The 20190-nt window shown below is 36.4% G+C and overlaps 2 protein-coding genes across 3 annotated transcripts in view; one reads left to right on the top strand and one right to left on the bottom strand.

The window, feature by feature from the left end:
- Window positions 1-88: 88 nt before the first annotated feature.
- On the bottom strand, window positions 89-8600 carry LOC134744820 (uncharacterized). Of its 2 annotated transcripts, none has more exons than XM_063678730.1 (6): window positions 8510-8600; window positions 7579-7665; window positions 6603-6680; window positions 5810-5953; window positions 1268-1363; window positions 89-292 (listed from the first exon to the last, which is right to left on the bottom strand). In XM_063678730.1, the coding sequence occupies exons 1-6, from the start codon at window positions 8543-8545 to the stop codon at window positions 131-133; spliced, it is 603 nt and encodes a 200-aa protein (XP_063534800.1). In that variant the 5' UTR covers window positions 8546-8600; the 3' UTR covers window positions 89-130. The 2 variants fall into 2 exon arrangements, with proteins under 2 accessions (XP_063534800.1, XP_063534801.1); XM_063678731.1 differs by lacking the exon at window positions 5810-5953 and adding an exon at window positions 5985-6122 and having other exon boundaries at window positions 90-292.
- Window positions 8601-11597: 2997 nt separating this feature from the next.
- The window catches only part of LOC134744900 (intermembrane lipid transfer protein VPS13A-like), a 73514-nt gene continuing 64921 nt past the window's right edge, over window positions 11598-20190 (top strand). Inside the window, exons 1-5 of the mRNA XM_063678848.1 lie at window positions 11598-11940; window positions 16906-17063; window positions 17365-17765; window positions 18251-18462; window positions 19569-19743. Of these exons, the coding sequence (XP_063534918.1) occupies window positions 16923-17063; window positions 17365-17765; window positions 18251-18462; window positions 19569-19743 (929 nt within the window). The 5' untranslated portion in view covers window positions 11598-11940; window positions 16906-16922. The remainder of the gene's footprint in view (window positions 11941-16905; window positions 17064-17364; window positions 17766-18250; window positions 18463-19568; window positions 19744-20190) is intronic.

The raw sequence follows: 20190 nt of genomic DNA, 5'->3' as shown, positions 1-20190 counted from the left end.
GTTATATTAGGGAGTATGCGTACCGTAAAGGATATCTGAGGCACTAGTCCTTAGAACAGAAAGGACAGACTAGAGGGTGTGTACACTTTATTGCGACGGTTTCTAGTTAAAAGGTAATAGATTCAAAAGGTTATGGAGTCTGGGGACTCTGGGGTAATAATCTGCAGGCGTTGCAAGAGCCATAAGGGATGGCTGCGGCAAAACAGTCTTCAGGACAAATGGGGCAGACAGCGGCGAACTGCCGCGCGTAGTTGCACTCTGCGGCCGTTGACCATTGTGAGGGCTGCGCGTTCTGTAAAAAAACCGGCCAAGTTCGAATCGGACTCGCGCACGAAGGGTTCCGTACCATTACGGAAAAAAACAACAAAAAAATCAAGTTTGTTGTATGGGAGCCCCATTTAAATATTTATATTATTCTGTTTTTAGTATTTGTAGAAATACATCATCTGTGAAAATTTCAACTGTCTAGCTATCACGGTTCATGAGATACAGCCTGGTGACAGACACACAGACGGACGGACAAACGGACAGCGGAGTCTTAGTAATAGGGTCCCGTTTTTACCCTTTGGGTACGGAACCCTAAAAATGCAAACGACTGTAGGTATAGTATGAATTATCTCAAATGATTTTTTTCGCCCAAACCCTACGCCGTTAAACAAAAGGCATTGTTTCTTTTGTGTACCACGTTGGCTACCTCATTTCTCATTAGTGAAAAGGATCACGCAATTTTAGCGTGCTACACATAGGGCTCAAATTTATGTAACAGCTTTTTACTAACTCCGAATATTCGTCGTCCTACATTACCCAAACGTGTTAACTCCGAATGTTGTTATCTGAATTTGAACCATAAAAGTTGAACGCTGAAATTGCGTTTAAACGGGCGTGATCCTTTTCACTGATGAGAAATGAAATGAGGTGACTGAAACAATGCCTTTTGTTTCACAGCTTAGGGTTTGGGCGAAAAAATCATTTGAGATAATTCGTACTATAACTGACCCAACTATAATCATGTTCATATTAAACGTTATAAACGTGAGTAAGTTTATTCGGGTGATTGATCCGATTTGAGGCTAGGATTAGCAAGGCATCTCAAATTGAGAAGCCTAACGTTAAATTGTAATTTTTATACTGAATTGTTACAAGTTTGTACAAAAGGAAATGTCATGAAAAAGTTCACACGTAAACGAGATCGCGTCATATCTTTTGTTTCCTTCCTCCTTTTCTCTTTCTTTTCTCTCATTTCCTTTTCCGCTTAAATAAAACTTACCTTGAAGAACACCGTCAGTACGCAGTGAATGGTGTCATACGCTGGGCAGTTTAGGTAGACGCCTTGTGTAGGCAAGCTCCCCGCGAGGCAAGAAGCCTAAATAAACAAAAAAACATACGTATAAAAAAACTTCTTCAAACTTCAGAGTCAATTGAAACTTCTCCGAGCTTGAAACCTGACAAAATACAAACTAGGTCGTGTTTTAATTTCTTCTGTATGAATATAGATGTAGGGAATGTTAATGGTAAAAATAACGAGGGAAAAGTCAACGCAGTTGGACAAATATTTAAATTGGGTCTTTTATATGCGATGTTCATTCGAGAACTTTGTGGAAGGCGCAAAACATTTTATTAACCTAGCTAAAAATCATTAATGTTCGTTAAAAAACTTTTTAGGTATTATGACTACTCAGATATATTATCCGAAGGTATATTTATCTATATAGCCTAGTCTTCTTATATTCCAATAAAATTTCAATATCTTATTATTAGAGTAACGCGTCAACATAACTACTTACATAAAGTTTACACGCATACGCGGGCGGGGCGACGGGCGACCAACGGTTCATAGAGAGCCCAATGCTTAAGAGCCAACAGGAGCCGAGCCCGAACTCAATTTTGAGATTTGAAAGAGAATATCGCCGTCGCGCTGACGGGGGCGGTACCGCGTACCGAGGGACTATCCCAGTGTGTGTGGTGCACGAACACAGACGCGCACGTTATTTGCGCTCCTCGCCGGCCTCACGCCGCTCGCGTTTTAAGTAACTAAATTCAATATCCTTCTACAACCTGCAATCTAATTAACATTTCGAGTTACAGAAGAGTAAAAAACATAACATAACATGGACATACAAGAAAACATTGTTGTATAAAAACATACAAGATAACGGCTGTTAAATGAATCCAATTAAATATTTTTAAATATCATAAACAAAAATATTAAATTATAGTCATAAGTATTTTAAAAGTAAAACTCCCTTGATTTTAAACAAAGTATTTTACTTATAACTTACTTGTTTCGTATGAATTAGTGACATACCTAATTAAAAAAGAAAGCTATAACTCCTGCGGGAACAATATAGGCCTTTTCCCTTCAGTACACCTGCATGAAATAAGATCTTTCGAGCAAGTTTCTTGAAAAACAAATGTTGAATAGAAAAAAAGAAAGCCTCAGGTTAGATAAAATTATCATAATAAAGAAACATGTGACATGTGATATTTCTTACTTTGATGTAATTATACAGTTTTATTAGTGGTCCGTTTTTTTATTTATGAGTCAGATTTTGATCAAAATAAGTATGTTTGAAGAGCTCCTAATTCTGGTCGGAATAAATATGAAACCCAATATTTTGGGACAATAGTCTAGTCTACAAAAGGTTCAAGGTGGTGAAAAATATAGTGTAAGCTGTTCGCATAAAAAAAACACAAATCGATGTACAGCTAGGTAAGCCGTTATGTACACGTATACTAGAGGTCAAAACAAAATGTTTGACCCGCAGTTCCTAAAAAAATTCTCTTAGTGCTGAAACCTTTTTTTTTGTATAAAATAAAACAATTTTTTTAAACCTATCGTATACTTCTCATCTATCATACGAAAGGGCTTTTTGAAGCGATTCTGAAAATATACCACATCATTACATTTTAGTGATTTTAAGGGTTCCGTAGACAAATGGCAAAAAACGGAACCCTTATGGATTCGTCATGTCTGTCTGTCTGTCCGTCCGTATGTCAGCCACTTTTTTCCGAAACTATAAGAACGGTTGAAACTTGGTAAGTAGATGTATTCTGTGAACCGCATTAAGATTTTCACTCAAAAATAGAAAAAAAAAACAATAAATTTTGGGGGTTCCCCATACAGAGCTGAAACTCAAAAAAAATTTTTTCATCAAACCCATACGTGTCTATAGGATATGGATAGGTCTTCACAATGATATTGAGGTTTCTAATATATATTTTTTCTAAACTGAATAGTTTGCGCGAGAGACACTTCCAAAGTGGTAAAATGTGTGTCCCCCCCCCTCTAACTTCTAAAATAAGAGAATGATAAAACTGAAAAAAATATATGATGTACATTACCTTGCAAACTTTCACCGAAAATTGGTTTGAACGAGATCTAGTTAGTTATTTTTAATACGTTATAAATCGTAAACTGCAATTTACCTTTCACTCACGTTTCACATAAAAATACATTGTTTAAATTGTGTAATGTACGGAACCCTCGGTGCGCGAGTCCGACTCGCACTTGACCGGTTTTTCTTAAATTGAAAGAAAAAGAATTTTCAAAACATACCTAGTTTGGGCTCCTCCAGATACGATATGGCTGATTTTTTTTGTACAATATACCACAATTGATACGTGATATCCTCATATGTAACCCCAAAAAAGCAATTAAAAAAAATATTATTTAGTTTTTTTTTTCAATACAAAGTGACACAGTTCTACTTCAATACCTATTTAAGAGACTTATGGAACTGTACTGCAGATACGGTACATATTAATCATACAATGATACGTAATATCCATATATCCAACGGGAAATACCTCCTTAACCCTTTAACTTGACCCCAAACTTGGTATGTTTTGAAAATTCTATTTGTTTTAATTTACAAAAAAAAATGGCTAAAATGTGATGATGTGGTATACTTTTAGAATCGCCTCAAAAAGCCCTTTCGTATGATACCACACACCACACACGATAGGTTTAGAAAAAAAAAGTTTTTTTCCATACAAAAAAATGTTTCAGCATACCCCTCCTAAGGGATTTTTTTTTAAGAACTGCGGGTCAAGAATTTTGTTTTGACCTCTTAGTATGCGTGTGCCAAACTGCTAACCTGTACATCGATTTGCGGTTTTTCTTTGAAATTGGGCTTGTACGGCTGCCACTAATAGAGATACTAACTCCTAAAAATACGTATGATACCTCATTGGATTCAGAATGTCTAGAAAAATGTATTCGAAGCGTTTATTCCCACATAAAAAAAGTTCAAAAGCTATTAACAAAAAACGGCCAAGTGCGAGTCGGACTCGCGCACGAAGGGTTCCGTACCGTTTCGCAAAAAACGGCAAAAAATCACGTTTGTTGTTTGGGAGCCCCACTTAAATAATTATTTTATTCTATTTTTAGTATTTGTTGTTATAGCGGCAACAGAAATACATCATCCGTAAATATTGCAACAGTGGTGACAGACGGACAGGCAGATTGACAGACAGACAGACAGACGGATATTATTTTAAAGGTATTAAATATTATTTTATACATACTTAACAAGATCACGTCATAAAAGTTTTAATAAAATTAATACTTTGTTTAAAATAAATTTTAGAATAATAGTGAAAATTGTAAAATATAAAGCAATATTTTAACCAAAGTATTACCAAATTTTTTTTTACACTCAAATGTATGAATACGTACTTAGAACTGATACTTTTCTAAATAAAGAATAAATAAACTAAATTGTGTAGGTAATTAATTTTTAGTGCAAATCGCCACAATTTGCTCCTAAAGAGCAAATCAGTGACCAATATCCAGTAGGTATATTCAGATTTGTGTATGAAAATGTGAAACTATTATTTCTAAAATAAATTATTCGTCCCTAATTTACACAAAAATTATACCAAATTTGATCTCATAGCAACAGATAGGTAGAAATAGAGGCAAACTGGACCGCAGGAGCCGACTTTTCCCCTCCCTTTTTGGGGGGTAGTCAGGACTTAATCTCGTAGCTAGTGTGTCAGCTCAGCTTTGTATGAACCAAGGAATAATAAATAGTGTTACGATATCCCCTGGGGCCAAAGTGCATACTCACTTTGCATACTTCGCCTAATACTAAGAGGCAAATCGCGACTTTTTTATGGTTTATCGATAACTTATCACATCACTAGATTATCGACATTCAATGTCGACTATTGCCCATCACTTTTCAGTCTGTGTACGTATTTAGAAACTTGACCCCGCCCCTAAAATTAGTGCGATAAGGACAACTGCAGCTTAGGCGAAAAATCCTGTGTAAAAATCTCAAAAATCGAGGTTTCGTACTCGACTGTTTCCTCCTCCAAAACTTAACCAATCGTAACCAAATTTGGAAATCTAAATAATTATGAAATTGTCTGTGTCGGACTGTTTTGATTTTTTGGCTAATTGATATCAGTTTTGAATACCACGCCTCTCATTGCGGCATAGTCAATGAGGCCATTTTTGCCCATGTTTGAAGGGCTCTAGCGCCTTAAAAAACAAAAATATCAAAAAAAGCAAAACAGTCCGACACAGATATTGACAATATTAATCTGTGTTGAAAAAATTATTGCTCTAGCTTCAAAAACCACGGAGGAAACAGTCGAGTACGTTTGTATGGAGAAATGACCACTCCTGTTGGCTCTTAAATTCTGGATGCTCAACGCCATGCTGCTCGCTCTGCTGAACGCACCGCTGGACGCCTGTCACCGGGGCCGTACATTAATCTTGTTTATTATGGAGTTGTAGTTTTACTGTTATGCTACGTGATTAATTTGAATAGGTATAAAAGTATATGATTAAAAATCTTACCTTGACTTGGTTGACAACTGGCGCCCAATTAGGATGGGAGTAGTTCTTAGCAAACTGCTCGAAGTGAGCGGTCACTTTAGCCTTGTCGATGGCGTCACCACTCATCCAACCTGATTTACTGAAGATGCATTTCATGCGCTTGCACTGTGGAGTGTGGAAGTATGTAGATATTTACCTTGACTTGGTTGACAGCCAGGACCCAGTCAGGGTGGTCCTTAGCAAACTGCTCGAAGTGAGCGGTGACTTTAGCCTTGTCGATGGCGTCGCCGCTCATCCAGCCTGATTTGTTGAAAATGCACTTCATACGCTCGCACTGTGGATTGTGGATATTTGTTTATCATAGAATATTTGTAAATAGTTACAGTTGAAAGCGCTGGTAGCCGTAGCTTAGCGGTAAGACCGTGTGACTTTCAATCCGGAGGCGGAGGTTGGCAGTTCAAACCCCTGTTTATACCAATGAGTTTTTGAATACCAATGATACCTGCAAGGGTAGAGTGGTAGAACGCGTTTTTTACGGAATGCGAACTGATTATCGTTTAACAAATAATATTTTTTAAGAGACTGTAGATGCGGTTTGTTAATTGTCATACACTTCTCGAAAATTTTAGATATAACAGGGAGGAGCACGATCGGTCTATTAGTGAGCTGGATTGCCTTTCTTAAGGACGGGATATTTTTAATTTATCCGGGAAGCTACATTCATTAAAAGATTGGTTGACTAGTTTGGTGATGGGTGAAGTTAGCTCACATATGCTTTTATCAAGATAGATGGTATTTCATCGATATTACGCACCTCATTTGGACCCTTGGAGTTGCATTGCGCGGTGATATCTCTGGTTACCAGTTTCGGATTTCCGAGGCATTTGTGTATCTGAAATAATTATGGTAAATGTAATTTTTATCATGTCCTGCGTAGTTGGTAGGTACACTAGGTACATATTCGTATATAGGTACTTAACACTCGAACTCATATCAAACTAGTATACTAGATTTTTTCCCGTTTTAAAGTTAAAATTAGATTTTAATCCGATATACCCACTGTTTCCTTTTAGAGAACTTTCTCCAGTTTTAAGTCAGTTAAAGGTGTCGTAGCCTAAGCAATTGATAACTGATTTGTCAAACTCGGCTTAGTAGCTTTGATGCTACGGTGGAACTGTGGAACACACTATTTTAGCAGTCTTTATCCTCTTAGCCGCCCACTTATAAAAAAATAAATAAAATTAATTTATTTCGGACAGTAAAAATTCATAGGCATCAGTATCACACAAAGACATCCCAAAATAAATGCAATTGTAATTTGTCAAAATATAAATTGAAAACATAATTGCACGGGAGCTCTACTCGACGTTGCATTTTCATAGGACGATTCTTTTACCGGTTGTTTCCGTTATCTTGCGACCAAATGCTGGAATGATATCCCTCCGCCTTTAAGAGAGCTTAAATAAAAATAAATACATATACAAATCACTTACACTATACGATTGTTTCCGACCTACGTAAATCTATTCTCTGTTATGACCTGGGTTCCGGCATAAAATCAGTGCTTTGCTCGAAAGAGCCGTATCACTGAGCCACTAACCCTTTTGTCCTCCTGCAACGCACACCGTTTGTACCTACTTTTATCTTTAATACTCATTTCTGTCTTATTTTTATTGTGCTATTTTGTGTGTTTTTGCGGCTGTCAAATAAATAATTTTCTATCTATACATGAATAGAATAGACTAATAGTTTGGGGAGATCTCTACCTGTTTTGTTTTAGGGGTACTTACTTCTGTAGGGGTTACTCCACACTTCACGGGTGGAGGGGTCGCAGAAGGCGACTTTGGAGGCGTCACTGGAAGGTCAGCTTGGCATAGCTGCAAATACATACATCCAAATACAGTTAGTGTCAGTAAAATATCACGGAAGAATAAAATATCCACAGTAAAAATAAAATGCCCACAATCCATACTAAATCCGACAGCGTGTCTGTCTGTTACATCTTCACGCTTAAGCCGCTGAATCGATGTAATAGAAATTGGGTATAGAGATAGTTTGAGTCCCAGGGTGTCCTTACATAGCATAGTTTTTATCCTGGAAATCATCCTTGAAGAGGGTGAAAAGCGTGGTGGAAGTTAGATATCTGAGATAATTGCGATGCCTGATAATTGATGTCACCATATATATACCTATGGTCAAATTTAATGATTACCAGTTTTTTTTCTGGGTGTTATAGTTGTCTCTCAAGAAGTTTGTATGGGGAATAAATAAGAAACAGATTCGATAAAAAATTAGCTACCTTAATAAATTAATGAATTACACAAGTGTGAAATATCTTTTAAAACCAAAAACATCAAAAACCGTCCTTAAGAAATCGGATAATATGTGTAAAGAAATACAAATTTTTTACTTTAAGTCAGTAATAAGCCAACAACAGACAAACACGAACAATCAATTATATTTATTTCTCAAAAATCAAGACTAAGACGATTTATTTTGATGTTACACAATACACAAGTATAAATTACACAATATTTAGATCAGTACGGTTACACTCACTATTATTTTTAGTCGCTTTTGGCGATATGTTTATGACATGTTTGTGTATGTTTGTTTTGTGTTTGTGTGTTAAAAATAATAGTGAGTTAAACCGTACTAATCTAAATATTTTTAAATATGTCTCACGAGTTTAATTTCGATTATAAATTACACAGAACTTACCGCAATGCCCGCAAATAAAAGAACAATTTTAAACATTTTGACACGTCTCAAGTCGTCCACTGTATCTCAACGAATAGATGACCTTATGCACCACTGTTTGTGACATGCAAACAGGTTATCACAAGCAACGATTACGAAACGGGATAGCAGATACACCAGTTTCTTATAGCTAATGCCTATGCATTGTTGTTTGTGTACATATTATGAGTTAGAAAAATCGGTTATAAAACAACACAAGTAAGGTTTTGTAATCATCCGGATATGTTTCAACTGCATATTTTTTTTACTTTCTGCATATTTTCTTCTTTATTTGCCATGCCCAGCCATGCCCTAACGGACTCCAACCAACCACTTTGCGACCAACTTTTGCCATTTCTCTCCTGTTCTAAACCATTCTTGCCAGTATGGCTGCGTTATCCATGCTTTTCCATTTTTTTACCTTATTCATGGTTATCAAAATTAACGATAAATATGCTAGTGCCCACCCAATAAAAAATTAAAAACTGCCAAATTCGTGACCCGCACCTCTTGACGTCTTAAAAAGGGGACAACATATTATTGGTAACGCTTAAATTCTCTATTAGCAGATATAACTCCGTAATACAGTCTAAGGAAAAAATGTGCCTCGAAAAATCAAGAACATTTGATTCTCGAACAGATGGCGCCACTACCTTTGGCCTACTCTCGAATAGATGGCGTTAATAATTTTAACGCATATCAGTGAAATAACATGGGTCAAAATCATATGAAAAAAATTAATGCAAAAAAACATTGGTATAATCTGTAAGCTTCTTTATAAATTAATAGTCATATTTTGACTAAGTAAACTCGAGTCAAATCCCCTAGTGTGCAAATATGGTACTAAAGTGTTGTCCAATGGTTAAAAGTTATGTGTGTTAAATAGCAAATCTACAGTATCATAAATATAATTAGATCAATTTAGACATATTCTATGAACGAATAAAATGATTTAATTCCTCCAATTATAATAAAGTACTGTAATTGACTTGGAATTGGTTAGCGGTTTCCGTTCGCGCTCTTTTATTAAAACGTAGTAGGAGGGATGTTTTTTACCGGTAACCGATACCAAGTCCGAGCGCCATTCTGTTATTGGATTGCAAACTGTGAACAAATAAATGATCGTAAAGTAAGGTGACCGAAATATAATCTAGTTATTTAAAGTGAAACCGTGGTTTGATTTATCTATCTAGCGGCATTGGGTTAGTGTGTGGTAGTGGGTTTACAAATTATACATCTTAAGTTTTAGTTTGAATCGTGTATCAATAGATGGCAGTGAATTTATTGCGGCTACAACTATGACAGACCGCTCTATCCTATTATATCCTCTTTGCTATTACCTATAGTTTCAGGGCTCACTCAATATTCGCTCGCGACCCATAGTTTGGGAAATGCTGTGTTAGTGTATTATTATTTCTTCTGTATTATTTCTTCATAACTTCTTAGTTAGGTAGGCATGTATTTGTAATAAGTAACAACACGAAAAAGTCGGGTAGTCTTGACTTTTTACGATCTACTTTTGTCCCTGCGTAAATGTTTCCGAGTTTTTATTATATCTGGACGTTTTGATGTATAATGTACCTATGGGTTTTTTTGGTGGGTATGTCTAAACACTTTCACTGCCAAGAACACGCTAGTTTTGTTTATTTTGTATTAAAAAAAACTTAATTCTTGCTACAATGTGTTTCTACAATTAGTAAAGTTGGTAGATATTAGGTAAAAGCGGGTCATTATCATTAGTTATCTTATAGGTCAAACTAATAAAACAGGACTTTATCAATATATGTATAAATAACAATATTTATGTGTGAGGTACGTAAGATGTGAGGTGTATTGAGATTTGAGAAACAATCAATAACTTTTCAATCACAAAAAATTCTGAAATAAAATTGCGACTCGAACACAAAATTACGTATATTTTCACAATTATGTATGTACGTATAGGATACAAGTTGATAGAAACCGGCCAAGTGCGGGTCGGACTCGAGCACCGAGGGTTCCGCACTTTTTAGTATTTGTTGTTATAGCGGCAACAGAAATACATCATCTGTGAAAATTTCAATTGTCTAGCTATCGTGGTTCATGAGATACAGCCTGCCCGCGCAGCATGGTTTCCCCTATCACTAAGTCCGTCACTTTCGCACTCACATACTTGTTAGAACGTGACAGGCATGGTGATAAGCATACCGTGCTACGACTCCTGGTGACAGACAGACGGACGGACCCGGACAGCGGAGTCTTAGTAATAGGGTCCCGTTTTTACCCTTTGGGTACGGAACCCTAAAAATGACTAATAGGAGGTCGATTCTAATATGATAATTTGTTATGGTTTTGATAAGACCTTGACTACCGTTTTGGTGATTGGCGCCCATATCACGCACAACTTTCATTTCATTTCGTTATAATAATTAAAGTTCTATTTTTTAAAAGCCAAGGTTCTAAATATGCTCAAAAGAGGATTACAACTTATAATCATCTGTTATAACTTTTAATAAAAAAAAAAAAAAAAAAAATCATTTATTTCGGACAATTCGGAATCCATATACAATTTAACATATCAAATATTAAAATTAAAATTAAATTACAATCAACTTTTAAAAAAATTAGATATAAAATTCAAAATTAGAGTTAAAATTATAGTATTGTTTAAATATAAAATTACAATTAAAATATAATTAAAATAAATAATTAAATTAAGTAAGTATAAGTAAGTTGTACCAACATTTCATTCATATTGTTTGTAATCGAAATTAAACTATCGTGAGACATATTTCAAAATATTTAGATCAGTACGGTTTTACTCTATTACTCCCATATATATTTTATTAATTACTAGGATTCCCGAAGAATCCGAAACAAGTCGCCAAAAGCGACTAAAAATAATAGTGGGTAAAATCGTACTGATCTAAATATTTTCATATTATTTGTTCTTCGTTACCATGTAGGTAACTAATATTTACATCGATTTTCATAAATGGCAGCGCTCAAAATAGTTTTAACTCCGTAACTGGATCTATTAAATTATGTAGGCACCATGTACTGAGCAAATCGCATTTTCCGTTGCAACGTGTTGCATTTACCGACACCCACGTCCTGTGACGCAAGAATGTAATACAATATCAAATAGTTGCATCTCTATAGTAATATCATAGTGACATAAGCCTTTTTTCTACAGTTTTGCGGATATTGAGCTACGCCAGCGCTACTTCCAGCGTTTCCGCAAAATAAAATTAATTTTACTCCCAGTGACGCAGAGTACGCATGCGTCACAACTTGACATGCGCCTCGCGTGACACCTGTCAAATACATCCAGTCCGTAAAAAGGCGAACCCTTCGCTACACTGTTTGACGTCATAAAATCTAAACTAATCAAATCTACAGCTGCAGTGCTGAAAAACAATGTGATTTAGAAGGTACGCCTTTATATATAAAGAAAACCGTTACTCTGTATCTTTTGTTTAGGTCAATTAGTATTCTAATTATGAATTCCTGAAAAACATATGTTATAATCCTAACCCTGTTAAATATTTGAAATGCAGCTCCGCCGCATTTAATACTTCGATTTTCGAATATTTCAACCGTTTTTATCGTTCGTCTATCGTGATTGGTTATTGAATTTCAGTTGTCATTTGGCCTTGATATTGTGTCTATTTTTAGCCCATAGATGGATGTAGCTGTCATCATTATCTAATAGCTTGCTTGACCTTTAATCTAGATTCCTGTGATCCTAAACTGTTGTTGCGTATCGGTTTCAACACTAAGTGAGTCTAACAGTAAAATTGATGGCGGTTACCTAAATTGGTAAATTGTCGGCGTTTATTTTAATTGGTGACAAAGTAATGTAATTTATTTATCTTAGTGCTAGTTTTGCAATTGCGTTCCAAAAATGTTTTTGGTATGCGTAAGTACCTATGAGATATTTGTAATAGCAGAAACCTGCCAAGTGTTAAGTGTTTTATACAACCAAGATCACGGACTAAAAAAATACTCGTCGAATTGATAACCTTCTTTTTTTGAAGTCTGTTAAAAAGAAAAAAAGATTTTTATAGTAGAAGTCTCTTAGTGCAGGAGTCCGTATTTCAATTGGCTTAATTCTTGTATCTCGTTTCGTACAAACCAATATTTATCGGTCTTAAATCAAGACAAATCTATTTCTAACATTGATTGATTGCAAAGATTCGAAGCGGCGAAAATGTTTATCTTTGAAATTTTTCCTTATAAAGTAACGAAATAGTAGTGTCCGGCCTAAATTTCTGTTTCGGTTTCAGTAGGTTTCTGATTAAAAAGTAGAGTAAAACCGAATCTTCGGATTCGGTAAAAAAATTGGTTTCGGATTTAAAACTTTCGCGTTTTGAACACATATTAAATCACATTTAAAATCGGGTCTATCGCGAAATTATTTTGTTATCTTTATTTACCGACGTTTCGACACAGGTTTCACTGGTAACTATAACTATAATTGTGTTATGTTGTTACCGAATTACATACATATATTATAAGTAATTATGTACCTACATCAAAAGGGTTTAGTCTCATTAGTCAGTCTCATATTGCCATCACGTCTCAACATCCACACCCTGAGTCACCCTGTATCTGTATTACGTCTGCGGGATGACGTCTGAGCTTATTATTATACCAAGCGAATTTGCATGAAATTAATGCAATCCGTTGGGTTTATTAACTCGAGAGACCTTTCTTGCTTTTCACTTATTGTTTATAAATATTCATCGTTGTAGGTCCAACGTCCATGCTCTAATTTTCGTCCACTTGACAGATTAGCAAATGATATATTTCATTTTTAATTAGCTACATGCTAAATATCAATTCATGTAGACAGATATATTGTTTAACTAGAGCTTTTTTTTTTTTTTTTGTCGGAGTGGGAATGCACTTACGCACGGTGTGTGGGACTCGCCGCTCCTTTTCCCTCTCTTGGCGAGAGGGGGGGAGAACTGGCCCTACCCACTAAACCCACTCCGGCGTTTCTCGCAGTGACCCTATTAGAGGGCGGATACGAGTATTCAGAAAGGGCAATAAGCATCCGCTGAGTCTTTCGCCTACCATTTAGTAATGTGCAAATCTTTCTTGACTTTTTAAGTTAAATCAATTGACATTTACTGATTGTTTTAAGTCTTGATGCCAACCGATTTTGTATGAAAAATGAAAGCCTCTTTAATTTGGTTCTCTTTCTGGGCGATTTCTGTTGAGATAACTACGTAGGTACCTGTAACATAACTATCTATAGCCAAGGTAGGGATGAAGTGGGGGAGTATTCGTGGTTTGACCGATCTGTTACAGGAAATCAAGTTCGCTACTCTCAAATTATTTATTTATGTTTGGCTTCAAATAACGGTTCAAAGCTTAATAGGACAGTTAGATGTTCATAAAAAAATCGTTCGTTTTTTTAAATTTAAAACATATGTTCGCGCTCATAAAATTTTCGAATATCGAGAAATCATTACAAGTTTAAAACAAAAAGTAAACCCCGAAATCATTCAATAATTTCACGGTTTAGACTCACTTGTTTTAGTCACTCGCGCGACATGTTTCGGAGAGCCTATAGGTCTCCTTTCTCAAGCAATAATAATCCCCGAAATCATGTCAATTTGTCGAGAAATTGCCTGGTCTTCCCCAATCTTTAATTAGGTACCTAATTCTAAGTTAGCATTTTTGTGACGCATCTACTTGTGTATGCGTAGACGTATTATATATACAAATATTGCAGGATCACAAGCAGTATCGACACAAATTCGATATGTCCTCTATCTCGCGGAGATAAGATAACATTGTAATAAAGAATATTAGTTTGTCATACATCGTGCTATTGTTTACAAGCTACAGTGTTGTGAAATTGTGTTTATATTCATTGAACATTGCTACTAAAAGTTACGTGTATTAAACCTTGAAAATAGCTATTTACGATACAAGTGCGGAAAAGAGGAAATTCGAAACGAGTGGCGATAAATTAAAACACGACCGCAGGGAGTGTTTTAAATCGACACGAGTTGCGAGTTAACTATTGGCACGTGTATCGTACAACGTTTTACAGTACATATGGCCCTTTAAACTTTCGACATACGCACGAAAAGTGCTCTTTTACGCACTAGTGCGAGAAGGTAGCACCATATGTACTGTAAATATATGTGCTGTTGCAGTGTGTTCTATATTTAATTTTATTAAAAAAATTAACACTTCGACTACCTACTTCTTCCGGATTATGATTTGAACAGTCTATTTATGTAAGTATGTATGTGGGTATGTTCCATCGTAGCCTCAAACTGTTGCCGAGTCTGGTTAAAGATGTATCAATCGATTCGTTTTATGACGCAGATGTTGGGTATAAGCTACATTTTTAAACAACTTTCAACGTTTTCATTTTTACCACCTAAGCATACCGTATTTACTAAAACTGTTGTAGGGTTAAACTTTGTCAAACAGTTTGTTTGAGAAGCCAAAAGGACCCACGGGGAACCTTAAATGGTTTATGCCGGTAAGGGAGGTGCGGTGGGACGAAAAACAACTGTCAGGTTCAGCTCTGAATGAAAAAATATGCCGAGGCCTTCGATTAACTTTTTATTATGTCGCACTAATAAACGTTGATTTCATATTAAATCACATTTATAATCGGGTCTATCGCGATTTATTTTGTTACCTTTATTTACCGACGTTTCGACAGGTTTCACTGGTCGTGGTCGCGGCTAACTGACGTCCCAGCAAAATGTAGAGATTTGTGTGACTATCCGACGAATAAATTCGCGATAGACCCGATTATAAATCTGATTTAATATGTGTTCAAAGCGCGAAGGTTTTAAATGTTAAACGTTGATTTGTTTGTTGTAAGGGTAGTAACGTTAAGTAGCAATAAAAGTCGAGTGTGTAGAAGTAGGTTTACGACAGGTGAGTTCACTACGCTTGCGTGGAGATTGTTTAATACCTACTGAGATTGAATTAGGGATTACCCGCTTTCGCGAAGTACTCGTTCGGATTACTTTTTCAGTTATGTCCTTACGATAGGTTATGATGTTAGGTATAGGTAAATGTATGTTTGTGTTATTGGGGTTTTGTGTACCAATGAATATCAATATGTTGGCCGATATTGAAATCGTTAGTCGAGGTAATGTTTCCAAACTTTTAATTTAATTTTAGTAACTCCATTAGGTACTAGTAAGTTTTGTATTGAGTTTCTTGTAGTCGGCATAGTTTAATAAAGTATTTATGTATTCTACAAATCTATGTTTGACGGAGCCAAATAAATAAATAAAAAACCGACCAAGTGCGAGTCGGACTCGCGCACCGAGGGTTCCGTACTTTTTAGTATTTGTTGTTATAGCGGCAACAGAAATACATCATCTGTGAAAATTTCAACTGCCTAGCTATCACGGTTCATGAGATACACGGTGACAGACAGACGGACAGACGGACAGCGGAGTCTTAGTAATAGGGTCCCGTTTTTACCATTTGGGTACGGAACCCTAAAAATGTAGATTGCGCATTATAAAAAAAAAGGTATAACATATATTAAAAATAATATGAGATACTTTAGAACACAGAAAGATACCTATATACTTATATTTGTAAAAGTTTTAAAGGTTTGGCAGATAGCATAGCATACTTATGATTCGATGTTCTATTCGCTACTATTCATATTGTCTGTACTATTGACTGTACCACATTATAGGTCAGATCAGATTTATAGGTACCCGTAGGTAATGGGATTGACGACCAATGCAAACATATCGATGAGGGCAAATACGAAAGTCAATATTGAGGGCGAACGGAATCAGGGAAATTAAATACTGCACCTGCTCTGATTCCACGGGAGAACTTTGTTTTTAGGGTTCCGTACCCAAAGGGTAAAAACGGGACCCTATTACTAAGACTCCGCTGTCCGTCTGTCTGTCTGTCTGTCACCAGGCTGTATCTCATGAACCGTGATAGCTAGACAGTTGAAATTTTCACAGATGATGTATTTCTGTTGCCGCTATAACAACAAATACTAAAAACAGAATAATATAAATATTGAAATGGGGCTCCCATACAACAAACGTCATTTTTTTGCCGTTTTTTTCCGTAATGGTACGGAACCCTTCGTGCGCGGGTCCGACTCGCACTTGGCCGGTTTTTTCTTCATTTGTTATTGTTATTAACAACTTTGGAAACAAATCAAATTATTTTATTAATAATTTTGATTTGTGTTTTTCAAGTAGTCACACTACTATATATAAATTATAAACTGTAATAGATGTCATATATTAAAGAAAAAGTGACGTAGCCGTAGGTACTTTACCATTTACAGTATTGCCTTCATGCCCTCTCTCATTCAGAAAACATGTGCCCGTCCAATCCGTTTGTCTGATAAAAATACTGTTTTGTTACAGTCATATAATCCGTCACCATGTTCGAGGGCGCGGTAGCCGGCATCCTCAACCGGCTGTTGGGCAAGTACGTCCAGGACCTGGACACGGAGAACCTGAACGTCGGCATCTTCTCTGGAAATGTCAACCTGACTGAATTGAGACTCAAGCCTGAGGCTCTGGTTAGTCCTACTTGACTGCTCGACTTCGATTTCGGTGTCTTGCTTGCTTGGCATACTGACTGAATTTAAAATTTTAAACTAAAGCCAGATGATCTGGTAAACTCCCTTCACTTTTGTATATGTCCACAAAATCTTGACAAGGAGCTCCTTCAACTTGGATTTAGAGTTCTGCCAAGAAGCAAAAAACTTCATTTGTTCAGTAAATTTTTACTGAAGTTAGCAGATTACCTACAACATGCTCTACTGTATATTACGCAAACGATCATAATTTAATGATAATAAACTGAATATTCCTTTCCAGTACGAGCTCGACCTCCCAATCGATGTCAAAATCGGCACCATCGGCCGAATCAACCTCCAAATTCCCTGGTCTGGTCTCTACACCCAGCCCGTCATCGTCAACATCGAAGACGTCCTAGTCCTCGTTGGCCCAGCCATCTCCAACAGCTACTTTGACCCTGAACGTGAAAAACGACTTACTAGAGCAGCCAAAAGAAAAATCCTCCAAGATTTGGAAGCGGAGAGTGAGATTCTCAAAGGCCCGCAGAATTTCTTTGAAACTCTGTTCACGGCTATAGTAAATAATTTGCAGATTTATATCAGAAATGTTCATGTGCGGTATGAGGATTCGATTAGCTCGAAGGATGGGCCGTTGGCTTGCGGGTTGTGTTTGCAGGGTTTGTCTATCGAGACAACTAACAGGTAATTGATATTGCATATTTTCCAGCCGATTGTATCATACTTTTGTATATTATAAATGTGATTTTACTTCAGGCCTACGATTAGACGTTAGTTGTGTTATACATTGATTTTCATGACGTAATCTCTTGATTACAGTAGGCGTGGCAATTTGCTCGTATAATTGATGGCTGCCGGAGCAGAAAGGTTTTTTATAAGGTTAGGTTAGCAAAGCGCAGCAAGGGAAGGTACCCAATATGATGGATCACAATCTGGTCAAGACCACCGACAACCGTGGGCTGTAGGGAATGCTCCCAGCACGGAGAATGAACTGTATTTGGATAGAAAATCTGTTCTAATGGTGGTTGAGGGTAACGTACGGTCTCTGACTTAGTGGGGATCCTTGAGTCTAGCTCTAGTAGTGGATGACTTTTATTTGTTACGATGCTGAAGATTAATAGGGAGATTTCTGCATTCTAACCTAACCTATTAAATGCCTTCTTTTGCAGCAAATGGAAACCGTCAGTAACTCCAGCGAACGCATCAACAGTGTACCAGATGATGCGCATAGAATCCCTCTCTCTGTACTGGAACCCGACCGCCACGGCCCTGGACGAAGCGGAGATAGCCAACATTACTCCCATGCAATATTACAATTGGAAGCATTATATGATGACTGGGTTGGATAAGTTTTCTATGCATCATGAGGATTTTGAGTTTTGTAAGTGTTCTACTTTAAGTCATTCTTTGTACCTATCAGATTTGGGGCATGTTATTCAATAGCTTATAACATGAAAAACAAATCCAATTGATTGTCTAAAAAAGTAGTTAACAAGAGACTTCCCTCGTATTATTATTTATTTTATCTACACACATATCATAAACCCTCTATGATGCCTTCAAAATCCGTAAATAATGGCCAACATTAAAATAAACTGTTTTGTTTCAGCAAATTTTTTATCTGTGAAAATGTTATTATTGCTAAATAATAACATCGATTTCGATAATATTATGTTATTCAAATTTCGAACGATGTATCAGTCGAGATGACGTTTTATTCGAAATGAAATGTCAATTGCAAACAAATTTAACAAATCTCGCTTGTTAGTTGGTATCGAACGATATGGCAATCGACCCCCACTCTAGTTTGTCTCTGAATTAAAAAAAAACTTATAATATGTGTGTAGATAAAGCAGTGTATGTAACTGTACATAATTAGGCATTAAAACACTCGTGTGATTCTATTATGAAACTCACTACGATCGTTTCATAAACCCACACTCGAGTTTTAATGCCTTTCATTATGTAGCAGTCACATAAACTACTATATCGTATGGCATATCACTGGATTACATATTATAAAAGAAAAACAAAAAAACTTATATTTAGAATTTCGCTATTCCCAGGTACGCGACTGCTTCTTCTGACAACTTCTCCCTCGTATTACAAGTATATTAAAGCTTTTCAAAAACGGGATCAGAGATACAGGAATGCTTCCGTCAAACGGGGAAATTCAAACTTGTTATGAAGACGTGTATGTTATTTATCAGGGGCACAGGAATATAAGTATAATAATAAGTAAAATTGACATTGATTTTACATTTTCGATGGTGATTAGGTAGCAGATTTTTCAAAGCGCAAGGGAGCATGCGTAAACTGTAGGGGGCAGCTTGTCAGCCATATTGTTTGTATTCAACAAGATGGCTGACTCTCCTACGCACACGGTCTGTATTCTCATGCTATACTTTCCAATTTCTCTCCTGCAATTCCAGCGTGTTCTTGGCACTTCTCAATTTCATGTATTAATATCATGTATTTGAATTTCAGTACTCAAACCAGTTACCTGCAAAGTAAAGGTTCTCATTAACCGCTCGAGTGAAGCTCGCGTCCCTCGTTTGTTACTGGACGCCATGCTTCAAGACAGCGCGTTGCAGTTATCAAGACGACAGTTTCTGTCTATTGATAATCTGCTGTCTTCATTCCATAGGATTCAGTTAAACAGGTAAGGGAGGAAAATATTTCAAAGTATTCTTTCATCGAATATTTACATGAAGGTTCATGTACTTTTTGATATTTAAGCCAACCAGAAGAAACTGGTTAATAATTTAACAATCCGTGTGAATGTGTACTTGGCTTACTCAGTACCTTTCCAAAATACTAACTCGTATTAACTGCAGTAATTGAAAAGAGATGGGTAGTCTTTCTCGCGCACGAGATACTGTCGCAGCGCACTCGTGCTAAGTCTGCAGTATTTAGACAATCATTCTGCAGTACACCTATGTATATGTCGGCGATGGATGAACGATCACGTAGATTAATGATACTCGATGAATGCCATAGCTAAAACGATACAATTGATAAAAATATGGGCATTCAAATAAAAGCCACTGTATCACAGCCAAACACACTCAAGCATAGACAATTTCAATACTTGACATTCCATCAAACG

Source organism: Cydia strobilella, chromosome 10 (genome assembly GCF_947568885.1).
Source record: "Cydia strobilella chromosome 10, ilCydStro3.1, whole genome shotgun sequence".
NCBI classification, from domain to species: Eukaryota; Metazoa; Arthropoda; class Insecta; order Lepidoptera; family Tortricidae; genus Cydia; species Cydia strobilella.
This window is presented reverse-complemented; position numbering and strand designations above follow the sequence as displayed.

Coding starts and splice junctions, on each gene's coding strand:
- LOC134744820 (XM_063678730.1), bottom strand. CDS start 8,545: ATGTTTAAAATTGTTCTTTTATTTGCGGGCATTGCG. Junction 5,954..6,602: donor ACTCCAAGGGTCCAAATGAG/GTGCGTAATATC, acceptor CACACTCCACAG/TGCAAGCGCATGAAATGCAT. Junction 1,364..5,809: donor CAGTTGTCAACCAAGTCAAG/GTAAGATTTTTA, acceptor TTGTTTATTTAG/GCTTCTTGCCTCGCGGGGAG.